The sequence below is a fragment of the Myxine glutinosa genome, chromosome 1 (assembly GCF_964187855.1).
Source record: "Myxine glutinosa chromosome 1, kmMyxGlut1.1, whole genome shotgun sequence".
NCBI classification, from domain to species: Eukaryota; Metazoa; Chordata; class Myxini; order Myxiniformes; family Myxinidae; genus Myxine; species Myxine glutinosa.
The window spans coordinates 319,734,953-319,752,396 of NC_136261.1; the positions used below are offsets into that span (position 1 = coordinate 319,734,953).

General features: G+C 46.4%; 1 protein-coding gene across 4 annotated transcripts in view; it reads right to left on the reverse strand.

The window, feature by feature from the left end:
• SPATS2 (spermatogenesis associated serine rich 2) overlaps positions 1-17,444 on the reverse strand; it is an 86,461-nt gene that overhangs the window by 33,926 nt on the left and 35,091 nt on the right. For all 4 annotated transcript variants that reach the window (XM_078769433.1, XM_078769452.1, XM_078769440.1 and 1 more), the window contains 2 exons: positions 16,461-16,510; positions 4,950-5,325 (listed from right to left, as the gene is read on the reverse strand). In XM_078769433.1, coding sequence (XP_078625559.1) covers positions 4,950-5,325; positions 16,461-16,510 — 426 coding nt within the window. The remainder of the gene's footprint in view (positions 1-4,949; positions 5,326-16,460; positions 16,511-17,444) is intronic.

Genomic DNA, 17,444 nt, shown 5'->3' on the forward strand with positions numbered 1-17,444 from the left:
AGCCATTTCCACAACACGAATGCACCCATCCACAATACCATTCTGCAACCGCACCACAAATGCCAATATCCAACCACAATTTACCTATACCCTCTACCTAACACTTACACTACCCGCCCCGGGTACTCCTGAAAGGGGTCCACTCTTCCCCCATCCACACCTTCGCACCATGCACACTACTCCGTACCACTTACTCCAACTCTCTCCACACACCTGTACCTGCACACCTGTGCTCTCATTCTTGGTGCCGCCTGCACCCTTCTCTCCCCAAGCGCATTCGCGCTGATCCACAACACTCACTACTCACACACTGTTCCACACACCTGTCCAGTTGCACACCTGTGCAATCACACCTGTTCAATTCTCACACACACGGCATCATCCCAGCTAACTACTCCCTTCTGAAACTTGCGCTTCCCAGTCGTCCCTTTAAACTATTGCGCTCCCTCGTCATTATCATCCATACTAATCTACCTGCGTCCCCACTACAGGTATCAGTCACTAACTAATCTTAACGTTACCTAATGTCATCTTCGCTAGGTCCCTATCAATATAACCTAACCCACCCGGGCTAGTTTTCACTGCCATCAACCCCATAAGCTATTGCTCCTTTGCCCCCACGTTTGTGAGGGATGACAGAGTTGCCATCCCACCACATCGGGCATCTCCCACTACCAATTTTGCACATCAAATTTCAACAAATTAAAAATTTGCCAATCACTACCCATCATCTGCCAATCATTACTGCCAATCCTTTGCCAATCATTAAATTTTGTTTTTCTCTAATTTTGGGTCCAAAACACTAACCTCATCACCCAGTCTACTCACTAATGCCTCTCGGTGCGCCAATTCCTGTCCAAAGCCCGGCTTCGTAAAGCCAAGCCATGAATGCTGGTTGTTTTGTGCCGGCGGCTGGATGCGTCCGGCATTCGGGGCAGGGACGGGGGCTTACCCGGGCCGAGATCCCACGCACCATCTCGGCGTGGAGCCATCCAATGTCCCGATCTCGACCTGCCGGAATGCCTCAACAAAAAGTGGTCGCCATGACGACCCTTTCTATCGGGCTGCCCGCTCCGCCTAGTGGAGCACGGACGCGGCCGTTCAAAGCGAGGCCCAGCACGCACCGAGGGCCCGATTCGGCTAAAAGTCGACCTAACCTCTAAACCGGTTACCGTCGATGCTTCACCTGGACGCTTACACCCCGCAGCCCGTTCCTTGCTCACACATCCAGCCGTGCCCATGCTCCTCGTACCTTTCCTTACACACCTCGGTACACTCATTCCACTCACAGCCTTGGTCACACACCTGACCACCGAACACTTTGGCACACATTCGTTGGTCGCACACCTCACCAACACACCTCTTCGCGCCCCCTCCTCTGTCACCTCCTCTGTGACAATCACAGGTGTGCTCTCATTCGCACACCCAACCACGTGCCTCACCACCAACTCCAGCGTGCATTCCCACTCACGCTCTACCATTCCAGGTGTGCTTCCTTTCTCACCTGTCACCACCAACTCACGCTCCGTGTCACTCTCACTACTCTCACCTCCATTCTTGACAGCGCACTCACCCTTACTCTTGACAGCGCACTCTTTCCTCATGCACCTGTCCGTCACACACCTTTCTCGCGCACACTCTCCCGTTACACCCTCTGTAACACTCACCACAGGTGTGCATTCTTCCTTGCCTTTGACAGCGCACTCTTTCCCCATGCACCTGTCCGTCACACACCTTTCTCGTGCACACTCTCCCGTCACACCCTCTGTAACACTTACCACACCGCGCTTCCATGTGCCCCCTCGCACACGCGCTACGACCGACTCACTCTCGCCAGCACCCTCACTCCTTGGCACGCACTTTTTCCTCACACACCCCAGAGTCGGACTTTCTCGCACACCTCCTTTTTCGCACACCAGACCTGTCGCACACTTCACCAACGGCCTCTCACGAACACCCGGGTCCATCTCGACCCCCAAGCTTCTTAAATCACCTGGCGCATCATACGCACGACCATATTGGTCACCACTTACACCGGGTCCTCTTCCTCTTCGCTTCTCCTCCATCACCTGCGAATCCCTCATCCGGTTAATGAGCACATCATCACGATCCAAACACAGACTTTGGACCAATTCTTTTACTTCCTCTTTTATCTCTTTGTTATCCCCTCTCCGTCGCTTCTTAATTTCGCTCACCCCTTCTTCCACTTCTTCTAATTTCTGCTTCACCTCTTTTATTCCCCGGTACGTCTCCTCAAGCTCGTCCTCCAAGGCTACCTTGACCGTTTCCATGTGCGTCCTCACCTGCCGGTCCTTCGTCTCCATTACCTCTATCACCTCGTCCAGCCTCGTTGTCAGTCCCTCACGTACCATCTGACATTCCTTCTTCGTCGCTACCAAGTCATCTTTTAGTTCTTTCTGTGTCGCTTTTAAACCTCCTAATACCGCAGTGTTCCTTTGAACCTGCTCCACTAACTCCGTCTGTCCCACCGTCAGCTGCTCCACCTCCTGCGTCAGGTCCTCTATGCCCCCTTGTAACTTTACAGTCCCCTTTCTCACCTCCTTCTCCATGTGCTCCTTACAGTGCCTCACCTCCTCGCGCACTCCTCCGACCTCCTCACTCACCCCTCTTCTGATCTCCTCTCCCATCACTTGCATCTCCTGCCCAGATGCCACCCTCATCTGCTCCATTTCCTCCCGGTGAGCATCCAGTTTAGTTTCTACCCCCATTCTAACCCCCTCTATCTGCTGCCCCATTTGTTTAACTTCCCTTTCCGCTTGGTCCTTCATGTCCCTCAATTTGCCTTCTATACTGTTTTCTAACCCCTCTAACCCATTTTTCACTCCCTCTATCTGATTCTCCTGGGCAGCCATTCTATTTTATACCCCCGTTAACCCATTTTTCACCTCTTTTATCCCGTTGTCTAACCCCTCAAATTTGTCGTCTAACTTCCCAAATTTCTTGTCTAAACCCTTAAAATTATTGTCTAATTCCTTAAAATTATTGTCTAATCCCTCACCGGTACCCCTCGCTTCGTCCCTCATTACCCCCATTTGGCTTCCCATTACCCCCAATTGGTTTCCCATTACCCCCATTTGGCCCTCCAGTCGCTCACTCTGAGCATCCATCCGGTTTTTCAAACCTCCAATTTGGTCTCCCATTTGTTCCATAAAGGCCCTCATTTGCAGGAGGAAAAGGTTCGAATCCACCAGGGGCGCTGCCACGGTCGCGGGCGCCGCGACCAGCGAGGCGCCATTTTGCGCACCCGCAATGTCGGGCGCAACGACGCTAATTTGTGCGTCTGCTACCCTCGCTGCTTCGCTCTCCTCGCGTCCCTCAATTTGGTCCTGGACCGACCCTGCCTCACTCTCCTCTACCGGACCCCAGCTGTCTTGATCCGCCATAGCGCGACTTTCAAAATTCGGGTTTTTATATTTTGTAAAACACAATCAAATTTCGCCTTTATAATTTCGAGCGCGTAAACGCGCTCCGGATCGAATTCTGCTTCCCAAAATTTGGGCCTAACAAATTTAGTCCCAGGTCCGAATCCGACACTCCTGACACCAATTGTTACAGACACGACTTTGATGTTATGGTGGGCCGAGCGGAATGGCCGCCGTGTCCGCACAAGTTACCCGATTATACTCGAACGTTGCCGAGTCGCGCTACTCTAAATCAATGAAGGAAAAGGACACAACGGCTGGGATTAAAATGACACGACACCAGGGATACGGTTCTCAAGACCTCCGGAGGAGGTTATATTAGGGCGGAAGGTCAGATTACAACGACAAGAGGGACAGCATAGAAAGATAGGCACTTAGACACACTTATCTTATTCCCGACAGACCACAGATAAACAGGACAAAACTGACTCACACGGGGATTGATGGCAAGGAAAGCGGGCAGTCGATGGCTCAAGGTGCACTCTTGGCTCAAGGACAGAATCGACCCGGTCCGGTCCAAAGATGCGGGGAGGTATCGTCGCGCTGGGGGTGGCGTCCTTTGCTCTCCGTGGTTCAGGCGCATCTGACCTCACGTCCGGTAAGTGGCTGCGTATATCCGGCGGGGAGTGACACGCCCTCGGCTCGTTAGCTCCGCCCCAGATGGAATCGGCCCGTTGCTTCTCATTGGGTGCGGGGGTTACCGGCTCCGCCCTTGACGAGGGGCCGACAGGCAGCCCCTTCGTGGTAACCCCGTCGGCGCACATGGGTAATGGCGGCTAACCGAGCCGGAGTGAGGACGCACACTCCCCGCGCGCGCCGTTGTTGTAGTTGTTGTTGTTGTAGTTGTTGTTTGGGGAAGAAGATGGGAGGAGGTATGGGAAGGTCCTAAACTCACTACTGGTGCCATATAATCACATTCTGGTGCAACGAAGAGTCAGAATTAATGGAAACGAGTCCTTAACTGACATAGACTAAGAATAACTAGCAAGATGTCCGAAAGTTGTCTACGTGAGATGCGGTGGACCTGGGCACGACATTTAATGGGGGAAAAAGGGGAAGGTCGGTTCTACAGAGTGTTATTTACAGGCAATGGGACTAGGGAATGGGGGATTGGGGATAGTTGGGGAGTATTGGGGAAATAGGGGAGTATTTACAAGCGGATATTGAGGCCAAGTCCCATATCCGCAACAATATAATATAATATATATATATATATATATATATATATATATATAACATTATATATATATATATTATATATATATATATATATATATATATATATATATATATATATATATATATATATAATATATATAATATATATATATATATATATATATATATATATATATATATATAATATATATATATATATATATATATATATATATATATATATATATACATACATACATACATACATACATACATACATACATACATACACACACACACGTCTTCTTAGAAACAAGCTATGCTATATACTATATCGACATTGCATACCATGCATGTTGCTGGAGGAAATGGAAGCTTGCAGGTGAGCGGGTTCGCCCTGAGAGAGACTCAAACTTTCCAACGGTTCACTTAGAACATCATTCGACGACACTTGCTCAATCTCTCGGTCCTCCGACGTTGCAGACGATACAATGGAATCCAAGTCCAACTCAAATTCTGGCTCTGGCTCAGGCACTGCCTCCACCTTCACTTCGGGCTCAAGGTATTCCTCAACTTCAGGCAGTGATTCTTGATTTTCCATTACTTTAGTGCACTGTGCTACATCTCCATTAAAGTTATCCATCGCTGTTGATACATTGTCCAGCTCAAAAGCTTCCTTTTTCACTTCCGATGCAACAGGTTTTGGCTTCTTCTTCTTAGGGTTCTTAAACGTGAAGAAGAAAAACAAAATAAACAAATAAATAAACAAACAAAAGAGTAGGGAACGAGACTTAGGTCAATGAGAGGAAAATCGTAAATACAAATAACGCACGATTTATTGTATCTGGGGTCAGATGTGAAAAGGAAATATGAAGATTTAATTATTATTTTGCAAAACACCATGATCTGGTGTTTTTACAATCCATCTCAGCTGATGTACACACATTCAAGAGGGAGAGAGAGAGGGGACGGGAGGGGGAGGGAGAGAGGGTGGGGGAGAGGGAGAGAGAGAGCATGAGAGAGGGCATGAGAGGGAGAGAATGCGAGAGAAAAAGAGAGAATGCAGGGCAAAGAGAGACTGGGTCTCGGTGGATATCGAAAAGCTCAGAGGTATAAATAGGAGACCATGAGATGGCAGGAGGTAGCAGCAGATTTGAAGACCTGGTGTGAAGAGCACGAGATGACAGACTCAAAAAGACAGTCCCCACAGGCAAGAGAGAATATAAGGACAAAATAATGGAGGTGTATGTGCTAAGCGTATGCTTGAGGACAGTAACAAGGCAGGTATTTCTGGTAGAATGGATGCTGTCTGGAGATGCAGGGCTTCGGTCAGTGCGAGAGGGCAGGAAAACAAGACCAAAAAAGACAGTAAAAGACCGCAAGAGACCAATCTGCCTGTGGTGAGTGAGACGCACATTCCGAGACTCAGCCTCCTGTCGCACGATACCAATGACATGGCATGCCCTACATTCCTTTCTTAACTGATATTTCCGCAATGAGTGGAATTATCGGTTGAGAATCCAAAACAACGAGTAAGGACTAAAGTATCACAAAAGGATTGTAACACCATGGACAGTAATTAGTGAACACACCAAGACATCTGGAATGGTGGCAATTTAAGTCACCACAAATAAGGAAAGGAAAGATGGAGAGTCTGTTGAAGATAATAGACGGTGTAAGTTGACCGAGATGGCCTCGTACCCAGAGTCATCACAGTTGGAAGGATGGCAAACAATGCACAGAAAGACCCAATGCTGCAGAGGGACACAGATCTAGAGATGCTGGACAGAGGAAATTGAATTATCAGTTGCGAAAATCCAAGATTTTTCAAGTATACTCGTTGGTCGCGTGTTTTAATCTGTCTGTCTGTTTGTTACCTGGAAAATCGAAGATATTTTTCCAAGTACTTGTATATTGGTTGGTCAACCTTGTTACTTGCAAAATTGAAGATTTTTCAAGTATATTGGTCGGTTGCGTTTGTTTTTCTCTGTCTGTCTGTTTGTTTATTTGTCATTCGCCTACAGGCCACAATTCTAAACTGATCGTCATGAAACTTCAAGTTATAGAGGTCGTCACAATTGAGAAGCCTATTGATTTTGAGGTCAAAAGTCATATGGACGTCAAATTTGTAAAAATCGCCATTTTTCATCCAATTGACTTGAAGATTGAACAGCATTTGCATATCGAGTCACAAAATACGTCAACCAACTATTTTTGAGGTCAAAATGTCAAAGGTCAACCCAAGGTCAAACCTCCAAAATCATCAATTTTCATCCGATTGACTTGAAAATTTAACAGCATTTGCACATTTGCATGACGTCTTCTTATTCTGTGTCTGTCTGTTTGTTACTTGCCAGAAAATATTCCGGCAAGTATGTTGGTTGGTTGGTTTGTCTGTCTGTTTGTCTGTTTGTGCGCAGTACTATGTCTACATCGTTACACATAGAATCGCCATTCTTTACACACATATTTGTCTTGACCTGGAATAGACTGTGCCCAATTTTTAACTCTCTCGGCCCAAGGCCTCCATTATGACATCATAATTCGATAATTCGACAAGTACAAAACTTCATCCAATCAAGATGCAATTTCTTGAGTGCCATGTCAGCATAAACTGGTGGAAAAAAATAAAATAATGATGACGTCATCGGTCATGTGGTTCGGCAGCCATCTTGGAAAAACCGAAAAGCTTTGCACCTCTATATCTCCGAAAGTGATGAATGGAAAAAATTAAGACTTAGAAAATTTAGGGACTTCCGTTTCCGGTCCCTGGAGCAAGGAAACGTCTTGGAGCTCTGCACGGCAGCAAAAATTTAGGGAAAAAATTTAGGGACTTCCGTTTCCGGTCCCTGGAGCAAGGAAACGTCTTGGAGCAAGGAAACGTCTTGGAGCTCTGCACGGCAGCAAAAGTTATCGTATTTTTTCCATTCGTGTTTTCGTCAATTTCTACTCGTTTTTTATTGTGCATGTGTTGCAGGGTGTTTTCCAGTTGGTGTTGATTTGCAGTTCTTGCAAACTTTTGTATAATTTAATCGTTTTCTGTCCCACCGCGTGCGCGGCCTGGTTTCTCTCGGCTTCCCTACCCCCATAGGTGTTCTGTGAATTTAAGTTCTTTCCTTCGCTGTATTGCATATTTCCTAGATTTTCTCTTCTCCCCCTAACTTCCCCGAACATCGACCACTTGTCTAACGTTTTAAATCTCTTCAAAGTCTCTTCACGTCTCTTCTCGTCATGTCACGTCACGTCTCTTCAAAGCTGTCCATGCGCGCACGCTTTCGAAGTTAAGTAACTTTACAATTGTGTTTTTGTCGAAACTGTATCTTTCTTTCGGTGTGCGTAACTATTGGTGTGTCTTTAATAGTATTCTTGGTGTTGGTTTTTCATACCTGTGTACAGAATCGTCGGTTAGTTCGTGTCGCGTATTCTGACGCCTAGTGTAGTACTGGTAGGCTACCGTGTCTGTAGTACTAGTACAGTGTGTCAGTGTAGTACTGACGTGAAGTACAGTGTGTCAGTGTAGTACTGACGCTATCGTGTCGGGGTAGTACTGAGGCCTAGTGTAGTACTAGTAGGCTACCGTGTCTGACCTTGGCTTGAGGCTTTGTTTCTGTCTCAGCGGTTCTTCGATTGCGCTCGCAATTACTTTCGGTCTCTATTTTTCACGTTTCACGTTCGGTCTCTGTCTCTGTTTTCATCTCAACTTTAATAATAATAAATAAATAAATAAATAAATAAAAAATCCCTTCTCTGTTCTTATCCGTTGTTCGTTCTTATTTGTTCGTTGGTGCTTCAACCACGTTGTTCGTGATCACGTGTTCACGTCGTTAAAAAACTGTTTCAACTGTCCCCTGAAGAACTATATTCTGTCATATACTATAACACCTTTTTCTTCTTCTTCTATAAAAGGATGCTTTTGACTTGCTCACCAAATCTATTCATTCCAACAAAAAAATTCCATCTCTTACAGTGCCTCTTTCATACATTCCCTAAACTCTTCAGAACTCCACCCATCCTTCAGCGTCCTCAAACGTATTTTTGATTCGAAGGTCTCAAGAAACTCATTTTGCAATAAATGTTCGTTTCCCATTAATCGTACACTTTCTAAAATCCAATCTCACCCCTCCCCACCAAATCTTCCCCATCACCCCTTCCCTCCAAAACTTCCCCATCAACCCTTCCCTCAAAAACTTCCCCATCACCCCTTCCCTCAAAAACTTCCCCATCACCCCTCACCTTCAAAACTTGCCCATCACCCCTCCCCTCCAAATCTTCCCCATCACCCATCTCTTTCAAATATTCCCCCTTGCTCCTCCCCTCCAAATCTTCCCCATCACCCATCCCTTTCAAATCTTCCCCCTTGCCCCTCCCCTCCAAATCTTCCGCCATCACCCATCCCTTTCAGATCTCCCCCCTTGCCCCTTCCCTCCTAAACTCCCCCCACACCCCTCCCCTCCGAGACCCTCCCTCACTCCTCCCCTCTCACCACTCCTCCTCAAAGCATCCTCCCCGCTTCTTCCCCCTTCCAACTTTCACCTTCATCAAGATCCACCGTTTGCCCTTCACGTGACTCGTGGTGGTCCCTCTCGGCTCTCCCCCCGTTGGTATTTTTGTGCACATAAGATTGTTCACGGTTCTGTTTAAATATTATTTAAATATGTATAACCTTTCCCCTTCAGTGTTTTACTCAGTGGTATTTTACAACACGCTGTTTTTCTTCCTATTTAAAAGGCTTTTCTCAATTTCCTCTCCAACTCATTCCACCTCAAAAAAAAGAAATTCAATATCTTATACGTCTCCCTCACTACATGGTCTAAATTCACATTCATTCCATCCCTCCTCCGTCATTCTGAACCGGATTGCTAACTTGAAAATCACAACAAACCCAATTTGTTTTCAATGTTCGTCTTTCATTAATCATCCACTTTCTAAACTCCCCTCTTGCCCCTCCCATCCAAATCCCTCCCCTTGCACCTACACTCCTAAACTCCCCCCTTGCCCCGCCACTCTTAAACTCCCCCCCTGCCCCTCCACTCCTGAACTCCCCCCTTGCCCTTCCACTCCTGAACTCCCCCCTTGCCCTTCCCCTCCTAAACTCCCCCCTCACTCCTCCCCAACCCCTCCCATTCAAATCTCCCCCCATACCATTCCTCTCCAATTCTCCCTCCTCCCCCCTCCTCCTCAAAGCTGCCTCCTCCCCACTTCGTCTCCCTTCTATCTCATACCTCCACCCCCCCCCCAACCTTCTTCTTTCCTCTGCCCCCCCTCAAACAACCCCTCACTGTGCCTCATCCCTTCACCTTCAAACCTTTCATCCTCCTCATCCTTCCCTTTCTTGGAACTCTTCTGCAATCGCTGACACACTAACAACTGCTCTCCCTACCTCCCCCTCTCATCCTTCATCCACCATCTGCCATGATCTTTCTTGGGAAAATCACATTTCCAAGCTGGCCTCCAAAGCCAGTCGCCGACTGGGCATCCTCCGTCGTGCGAAGTCCTTCCTAGGCACACCTGAGCTCCTCACCACATACAAGGCTTTCATCCGCAGCTCAATGGAATACTGTTCTCCCCTATGGGCTGGTGCTCCTGCCTCACACCTGGCTCGGCTTCACGCTGTTGAATCCAAAGCTTTCAGAATCATTGGAATCTCCCGCGATGAAGCTATCTCTGAGGGCCTTTCACTCACTCACCGCAGGCAGGTAGGTGGTCTTTCTGTCTTCGACCGACTCCTCTCCGGCCTTGCTCCCCCAGCTCTCTCTGTGCTCTGTCCCCCAAATATTCCTACAGGTCGCACAAGATCTGCCAGCCACCCTCTGATGGTTAAACTGCAGAAATCTCGGCTCTCTGCTCACTTTCACTCTTTCATTCCTCTTTTCTCCCGCCTCTGGAACAAACTCCCACACTCACTTCAATCACACTCCTCCCTCCAGGTCTTCAAAACAGCTGTTCACCACCATCTCTTATCTTCCCCCATCCAAAACCTTGATCTTTTCTACCCCCACTAATTCACCCCAGATACACCTTGTTTGAAATTCCAACTTCTTTCCTGGAAGTCTTGGCAGTGTCCATATGTTTTATACCTCTCCCACCCCCCCGCCCCCCTTCCCATGCCTCCCCCCCAAAGCCCTCTCCCTCCCACAGTTCTCTCGATGTCTCCATGTCTCTCGGTCCCTGCTCTCAAATGTTGTGTTTGTGTCCTTCCCCCTCTCTCCCCATCTTGTCTACCGCTCCCGATGTTATTTGTTTTGTGTGTCTGTTTGTCTTTCTGTGTGATTAATGTTCGCTCTTTCACGAGCCTCGATCTTGTATACAAAAAAAAAAAAAAAAAAAAAAAAAAACTCCCTCAACCTTCTGCCTCACTCTTCCCCTCCTCAAATAACACCTCACTGCGCCTCACCCAATCACCATCAAACCTTTTGTCCGCCCCATTCTTCCCTTTCTCCAAGCTATTCTGAAATCTCTGACACACCTTCAACAGCTCTCCCTACCTCTTCCTCCTCTTCCACATCTTACCCTACCGCTCCCCCCCCCCCCCCCCCCTGTTCTGTATCCGATGCTCCCCCTTCCTCTTCTTTAACAGTATGGACCTCAAACATCCGGGGCCTTCGCTCAAACTTGACTGATCTCTCCATACAGGTTGCTTCTGATAAACCAGACGTGATCTGCTTAACAGAAACTTTCCGCCTTCATGATGTCTCTGATTCCTTGGTATCTCTCCCAGGTTACTCCCTCCTCCGGTATGATAGACCTGAGCCTCGTCCTGGAGGGGGAGTTGCTATCTTTATAAAAAACTCTCTTCCTCACTCGCCCTGCACTGCCCTCTCTCCACCTCACCCCCAGGAATACCTTTGGCTACGGCTTCCCCTTCGCTCCCACCTTTTGTTCATATGTGTGTTGTACCGTCCACCAAACAGTGATGACTCCATCTACATCTCGCTGTCTGATAATATGGACCAACTTCTATCTACCCATCCCAACTCTCTCTCTTCCTCATATGTGGTGATTTCAATTGTCACCATGCCAGTTGGCTGGGTGTGGGTTCCTCTCTCACCAGCCATGGCTCTTCAGCAAAGGATTTCTGTGACTCACTGGGACTGACACAATCTGTCAATTTCCTGACCCGGATCTCAGTCAACGGAGCATCTTCTCTTCTGGACTTGGTTATGACAAACTTCCCTGAAAATGTCTGCTGCTCGTCTTCTGCTCCAATCGGCTCATCTGATCATGTGCTTCTTAAAGTGGACATCTCTCTGACCATTCTCAGAGAGCCTCCTCAGCATCGACGAGTCTGGCATTTCACTCAGGCCAACTGGCACGGTCTTCAAGCAGCCATCAATCATCTGGACTGGTCTCCCATCTCTACCGCCTCTGACATCAACTCATCCTGGGAATTCTTCCAAAGTAAATTGCTCTCTCACATGCACAGATTTATCCCATCTCGTCTTCAGTTGTCATACCCTTCCTCCCGTCCATGGTACACGGAATCTTGTGGTGAGGCTATTGGCCAGAAACAACTTGCTTTCGTCTCCTGGAAAGCAAATCCAACAGAGGGAAATCTCATTTCCTTTCACAAAGCCCAAAACAAGTGTGTGTCCACCCTCAGGAGAGCCAGGAAACAATATCTCTCCGTTCTCAGGACAGAACTCTCTTATCTGTCTCCCTCTTCCAAATCCTGGTGGCGTCTGGTCAAATCTGTTTCTGGTGTTTGTTCCCCCTCCATCCCCTCCCTCACCTCAAATGGCCACACAGCTGATTCCGCACGTGAAAAAGCTGAATGCCTCAACTCTGTGTTTGCCTCTAAATCTTGTGTCCCAAACCCATCCCTCTCTGTACCCACCGTACCCAGTCGTACCCAGCTGCTCCTGGACTCTGTGTCCTTTCCTCCTGACAAGGTGGAAAAGTTTCTGTCAACCCTCGACTCTGATTCTGCAACTGGACCTGACGGCATCAGCCCACGGGTCCTAAAATCCTGTTCTTCCACTCTTTCACTCCCTCTCTCTGTTCTCTTCACCCTCTCTTTTGCTCAAGGTCATCTGCCATCTGCTTGGAAATCTGCCAACATCACCGCTTTGCACAAAAAAGGTGCAAAAACAGATCCCAGCAACTACAGACCAATCAGCCTTCTCCCAATTATCAGCAAAGTCATGGAATCCATCATTGCTTCAGATATGAAATCTTTCCTCTTCTCCAATGGCTTGATCTCTGTTTAATCAATTTGGTTTCAGACCTGGTCACTCTACTCTGGACATGCTGCTTCTGCTTTCTCAACAATGGATGGAGGTCCTCAATGCCAAACAGGAAATTAGAGCTGTCTCCTTTGACATATCACGTGCCTTCGATATGGTCTGGCACCCCGCTCTGCTCACCAAACTCTCCTCTTTTGGTATCCATGGAAATCTCCACGCATGGCTGGTGGACTTCCTCTCTAGTCGTAGTCAACGTGTGGCCCTGAATGGGTTTCTCTCATCTCCTCTTCCTGTTCAGGCTGGAGTTCCCCAAGGCAGTGTTCTGGGCCCTGTGCTTTTTCTGGTCTTCATCAATGATCTCTCTGACTCTCTTGAAAATCCTCTCTATCTCTTTGCTGATGACTCTACTCTCTGTCGCTCCATTCTTCATCCCTCAGATCGGCAATCGGCAGTCTGCAGCCTCCTCACTCTCTGCAGACCTGGACAAAATCACAGACTGGGCATACAAGTGGAACATGTCTTTCAATCCTGACAAATCTCACACTCTTACGATGTCTCTCCGAAAAGACCGACTGGACAACCCTCCCATCCACTTTCTGAATAATCCTCTCCAAGAAGTTCTGTCACTCAAGCTTTTGGGTCTCTATCTGCTATGATCTTTCCTGGGAAAACCACATTTCAAATCTGGCCTCCAAAGCCAGTCGCCGACTGGGCATCCTCCGTCGTGCGAAGTCCTTTCCTTGGCACACCTGAGCTCCTCACCACATACAAGGCTTTCATCCGCAGCTCAATGGAATACTGCTCTCCCCTCTGGGCTGGTGCACCTGCCTCACACCTAGCTCGTCTTCACGCTGTTGAAACCAAAGCATTCAGAATCATTGGAATCTCCGCGATGAAGCTAACTCCAAGGGCCTCTCACTCACTCACCGCAGGCAGGTTGGTGGTCTTTCCGTCTTCTACCGACTCCTCTCTGGCCTTGCCCCCCCCGCCCCCCCCCCGCTCTCTCCGGGCTCTGTCCCCCAAATATTCCTACAGGTCGCACAAGATCTGCCTGCAACCCTCTTATGGTTAAACTGCCAAAATCAAGACTCTCTGCTCACCTTCACTCCTTCATTCCTCTTTTTTCCCGCCTCTGGAACAAACTCCCTCACTCTCTTCAATCCCACTCCACCCGCCAGGTCTTTAAAACAGCTGTTCACCACCATCTCTTATCTTCCCCCATCCAAAACATTGATCTTTTCTATCCCCGCTAATTTCACCCCAATTCCACTTTTTTGAAATACCAACTTCTGTCCTGTAAGTCCTTGGTGTCCTTGTGTTTGATACTTCTGCCACCCCCCTCCCCCAAGCCCTCTCCCTCCCACACATCTCCCTGCTCTTAAATGTTGTGTGCCCTCAAGTGTTTGTGTGCTTCCCCTTCTCTTGTTTTCCGCTCCCTCTTTTTATATATTTTGTTTGTCTGGTTGATTTGTTTGTGAAATAAATGTCAGCTCTTTCACGAGCCTCGATTCAGTATACAAAAAAAACAAAAAAAAACAAACAAACAAACAAAAAAAAGACATGGCTCATTGTAAAGAACTCTCCATGAGGAATAAAGTATGTTAATGATGATGTCATAGGTGCCTCCATTATGACATCATAATTCGACAAGTACAAAACTTCATCCAATCAAGATGAAATTTCTTGAGTATAATCTAGGAATAAATTAGTTGAGAAAACAAATAATGATGACGTCATCGGTCACGTGGTTCGGCCTCCTTATTTGTTTTAATACAAAAGCCTTAACAAAAGTAAATCTTATAAAGATAATTGGTTTTGGGTTGTCCTTTCCGCATATCTCGTGGGATTGTGCATTGGAGAGACGACCGTGATGGTGGGGAGTGGTTGGCAAATCAAAAAAAAAAGTATATTCCGGCAAGTCCTCGGTCTCTGACCGATTTTTCATCTGTTTGTCTGTTTGTTTGTTGCTTGCAAAATCGAAGATTTTTCAAGTATATTGGTCGGTTGAGTTTGTTATGCTGTGTGTCTGTTTGTCTGTTTGTTTGTTTGTCACCGGCCTACAGGTCACAATTCTAAACCGATTGTCACGAAACTTCACCAAGTCGTAGAGGTCATCACAATTGAGAAGCCTATTGTTTGAGGTCAAAGGTCAAAGGTCATCTGGAGGTCAAATTTCTCCAATCGCCATTTAAAATCCAATTGACTTGAAAATTGAATAGCATTTGTATATTGAGTCACTAAATATGGAAACCACCTATTTTTGAGGTCAAAAGGTCAACTCAAGGTGAAACTTTAAAATCATCAATTTTCATTTGAAAAATCATCACTTTTCATCCTATTAAGCCGAGCTTTGATCGAGATCGTCAATTTGAATCTGGATGAAATGGACGATTTTATGGATCAATTGCATCCTTTGGGAGGGGGGGGGGGGGGTGAGTGGGAAGGGGGTGGATTTTGCAAGTATCATGCTCTACATGACTTCATTTTGTAGAGCATAAAACATATAGAGCATTTGTATGCTCTATATATAGAGCATATGTATGCATATAGAGCAAATGTAGAGCATTTGTATGTAGAGCATAAAAAAAAAAACCTGGTGGGTTTTTTATGCTCTACATGACGTCTTCTTATTTGTCTGTTTGTTTGTTACCGGCCTACAGGTCACAATTCTAAACCGGCACAATTAAAGAGAATTTGATGGAGTTTGTTTGTGATCTCTCCTGTTTTAAAATGCTGAGCATCAAGCAAGGAATCAGCAAATGCCGTTTTTAAAGTCTTTGGTATGACACATCCAGGGATGAGTTTGAACCGACGACCTCCCTGACTCAGAGTAGACACTAATCATTACACCACCGAAGTGGGAGGGAAAGGCAGGGCATGGACTATGGGTAAGAGAGCTCCTGACATAAACCGCATCACAACAACGAACACTAGCATTGGCCCATCAAAGTTGTAGAAGATAGAAAGACCGGGAGTGAAAGGCCCTCATAATCAGCTTCATCGCAGGAGATGTTGGTGGACAACAGATAAATGATTAAATAGTGCATAGTTGGGTCATCAAGACGGGTGGTAGGGCAAGAGGGAGGGTGGCAGTGTGAGGGGGAGAGGTGAAAGGTCAGGTTGGGGGGAGGGGAAGGCAGGAAGATAAGGCAAGGCGATGGAGTCAGGAACGCTGAGAAAGCACAGTATGAAGAAATAAGTTTTTCTCAAACTTATTTAGAGGAAATGAGACATTATATTAGAGGGAAGGAGTGGGTGTAGAATAGCGAAAGAAAACTGACAGGCAGTATCGATTAGCCACATGCCACATACGAATAAGTAACAGGACAGGAAATATACATGAAAACATACAGGACTTCAAAGGTAGAACAACTGACACAGTAATGTTTAATAATGATAGCTTGGACCGTTTACAGCACGAGTACACAATTTGATCAACAGGACTTCACTTTTGGAGGAACAGCGCACTTGGCCCATCACTTCCAACACAAAGAAAGAAGCAAGTGAAGAGCACATACTTCACTCCTCCGGGATTATGAAAATAAAGTCAAACTCATCGTGTTTCTGCAATTGGTCTGTGATAATCGAAGATATAATTTTACTAAAATTTGATTCCTTTTAAAAAAAAGAAGACATGCAAAAAAAAAAAAGAAGAAGGAATTTGTTATGCAGTTACCTTTTTTTTACCAGAAACATTCCATTCCTTGAAGATATGCCCCACTTCATCTATACGATAAAAGGGAAATGAGCAGAATGTCAGTTTCAAAATGACAGATCAAGCGAATGAAACCAATGTGGTGATAACGGACTTAACTCCGACATTGCAACAACCGGAATTTGAACCAACAGCAAAATTCATTCATTCCTCTCGGAGCAATCATATTCTTCCTTCTACATTTATTTTCCTCTCAAGAAAAAAAGCTTTACAAACAGTCTTTTTGTTTTGAGACTTCATTTCCCTTACCGTATGTGCTGTATGTGTTACGGCATGAAAGTGCCGGATGAGTGAAACAGGAATTTAATTATATATGATTCATTGATATATGTGGGAAAATTACATGCCCAGACCAGGTATTGAACCCAGGTCCTCTGGAAAACCGTACCATTGCTCTGCCACCTGAGCTATCTGGGTGACACTGACCAAGCATGCAATTTTCCCACATATAGAATTTCCCCTCTCTTTCCGTCTGCTTCCGGGGCACTCGCTGCCAACCATAGGAGCACCAACGGCCTGCTCACGGCCTGCAATTTTCCCCACATATGCCAATTACTTAGTTCATTTATTTAATTGTGTTTCTACGCCCCCAGTGGTGTTTGTAATAGCAGACATGGATGTACTCCCTATGTACTGTACGCACTGCCTATCTCAGTTATCACCTGCACCACAGTAGGCCTGCTGATTTACAATTATATGTGTGAAGTTGAAACTGTAAAGTGCCATGGTTCAAATATTCTTGGTCTGAATAGATAAATGCCAGAGGTCATTAACACATAATTAGGAGCAGATAGAACAGAAGAACATTAGAGGGGATTAACTCTGGAATAATTTAGCAGCTAAATTAGCACCATGCAATCAATCCATTGACGGGGGATTAGGATTAGCTCTTTGGGTCTGGGTCTGGACTGAGAAACCATTTGGGCTGGCTTTAATGGTAAATCC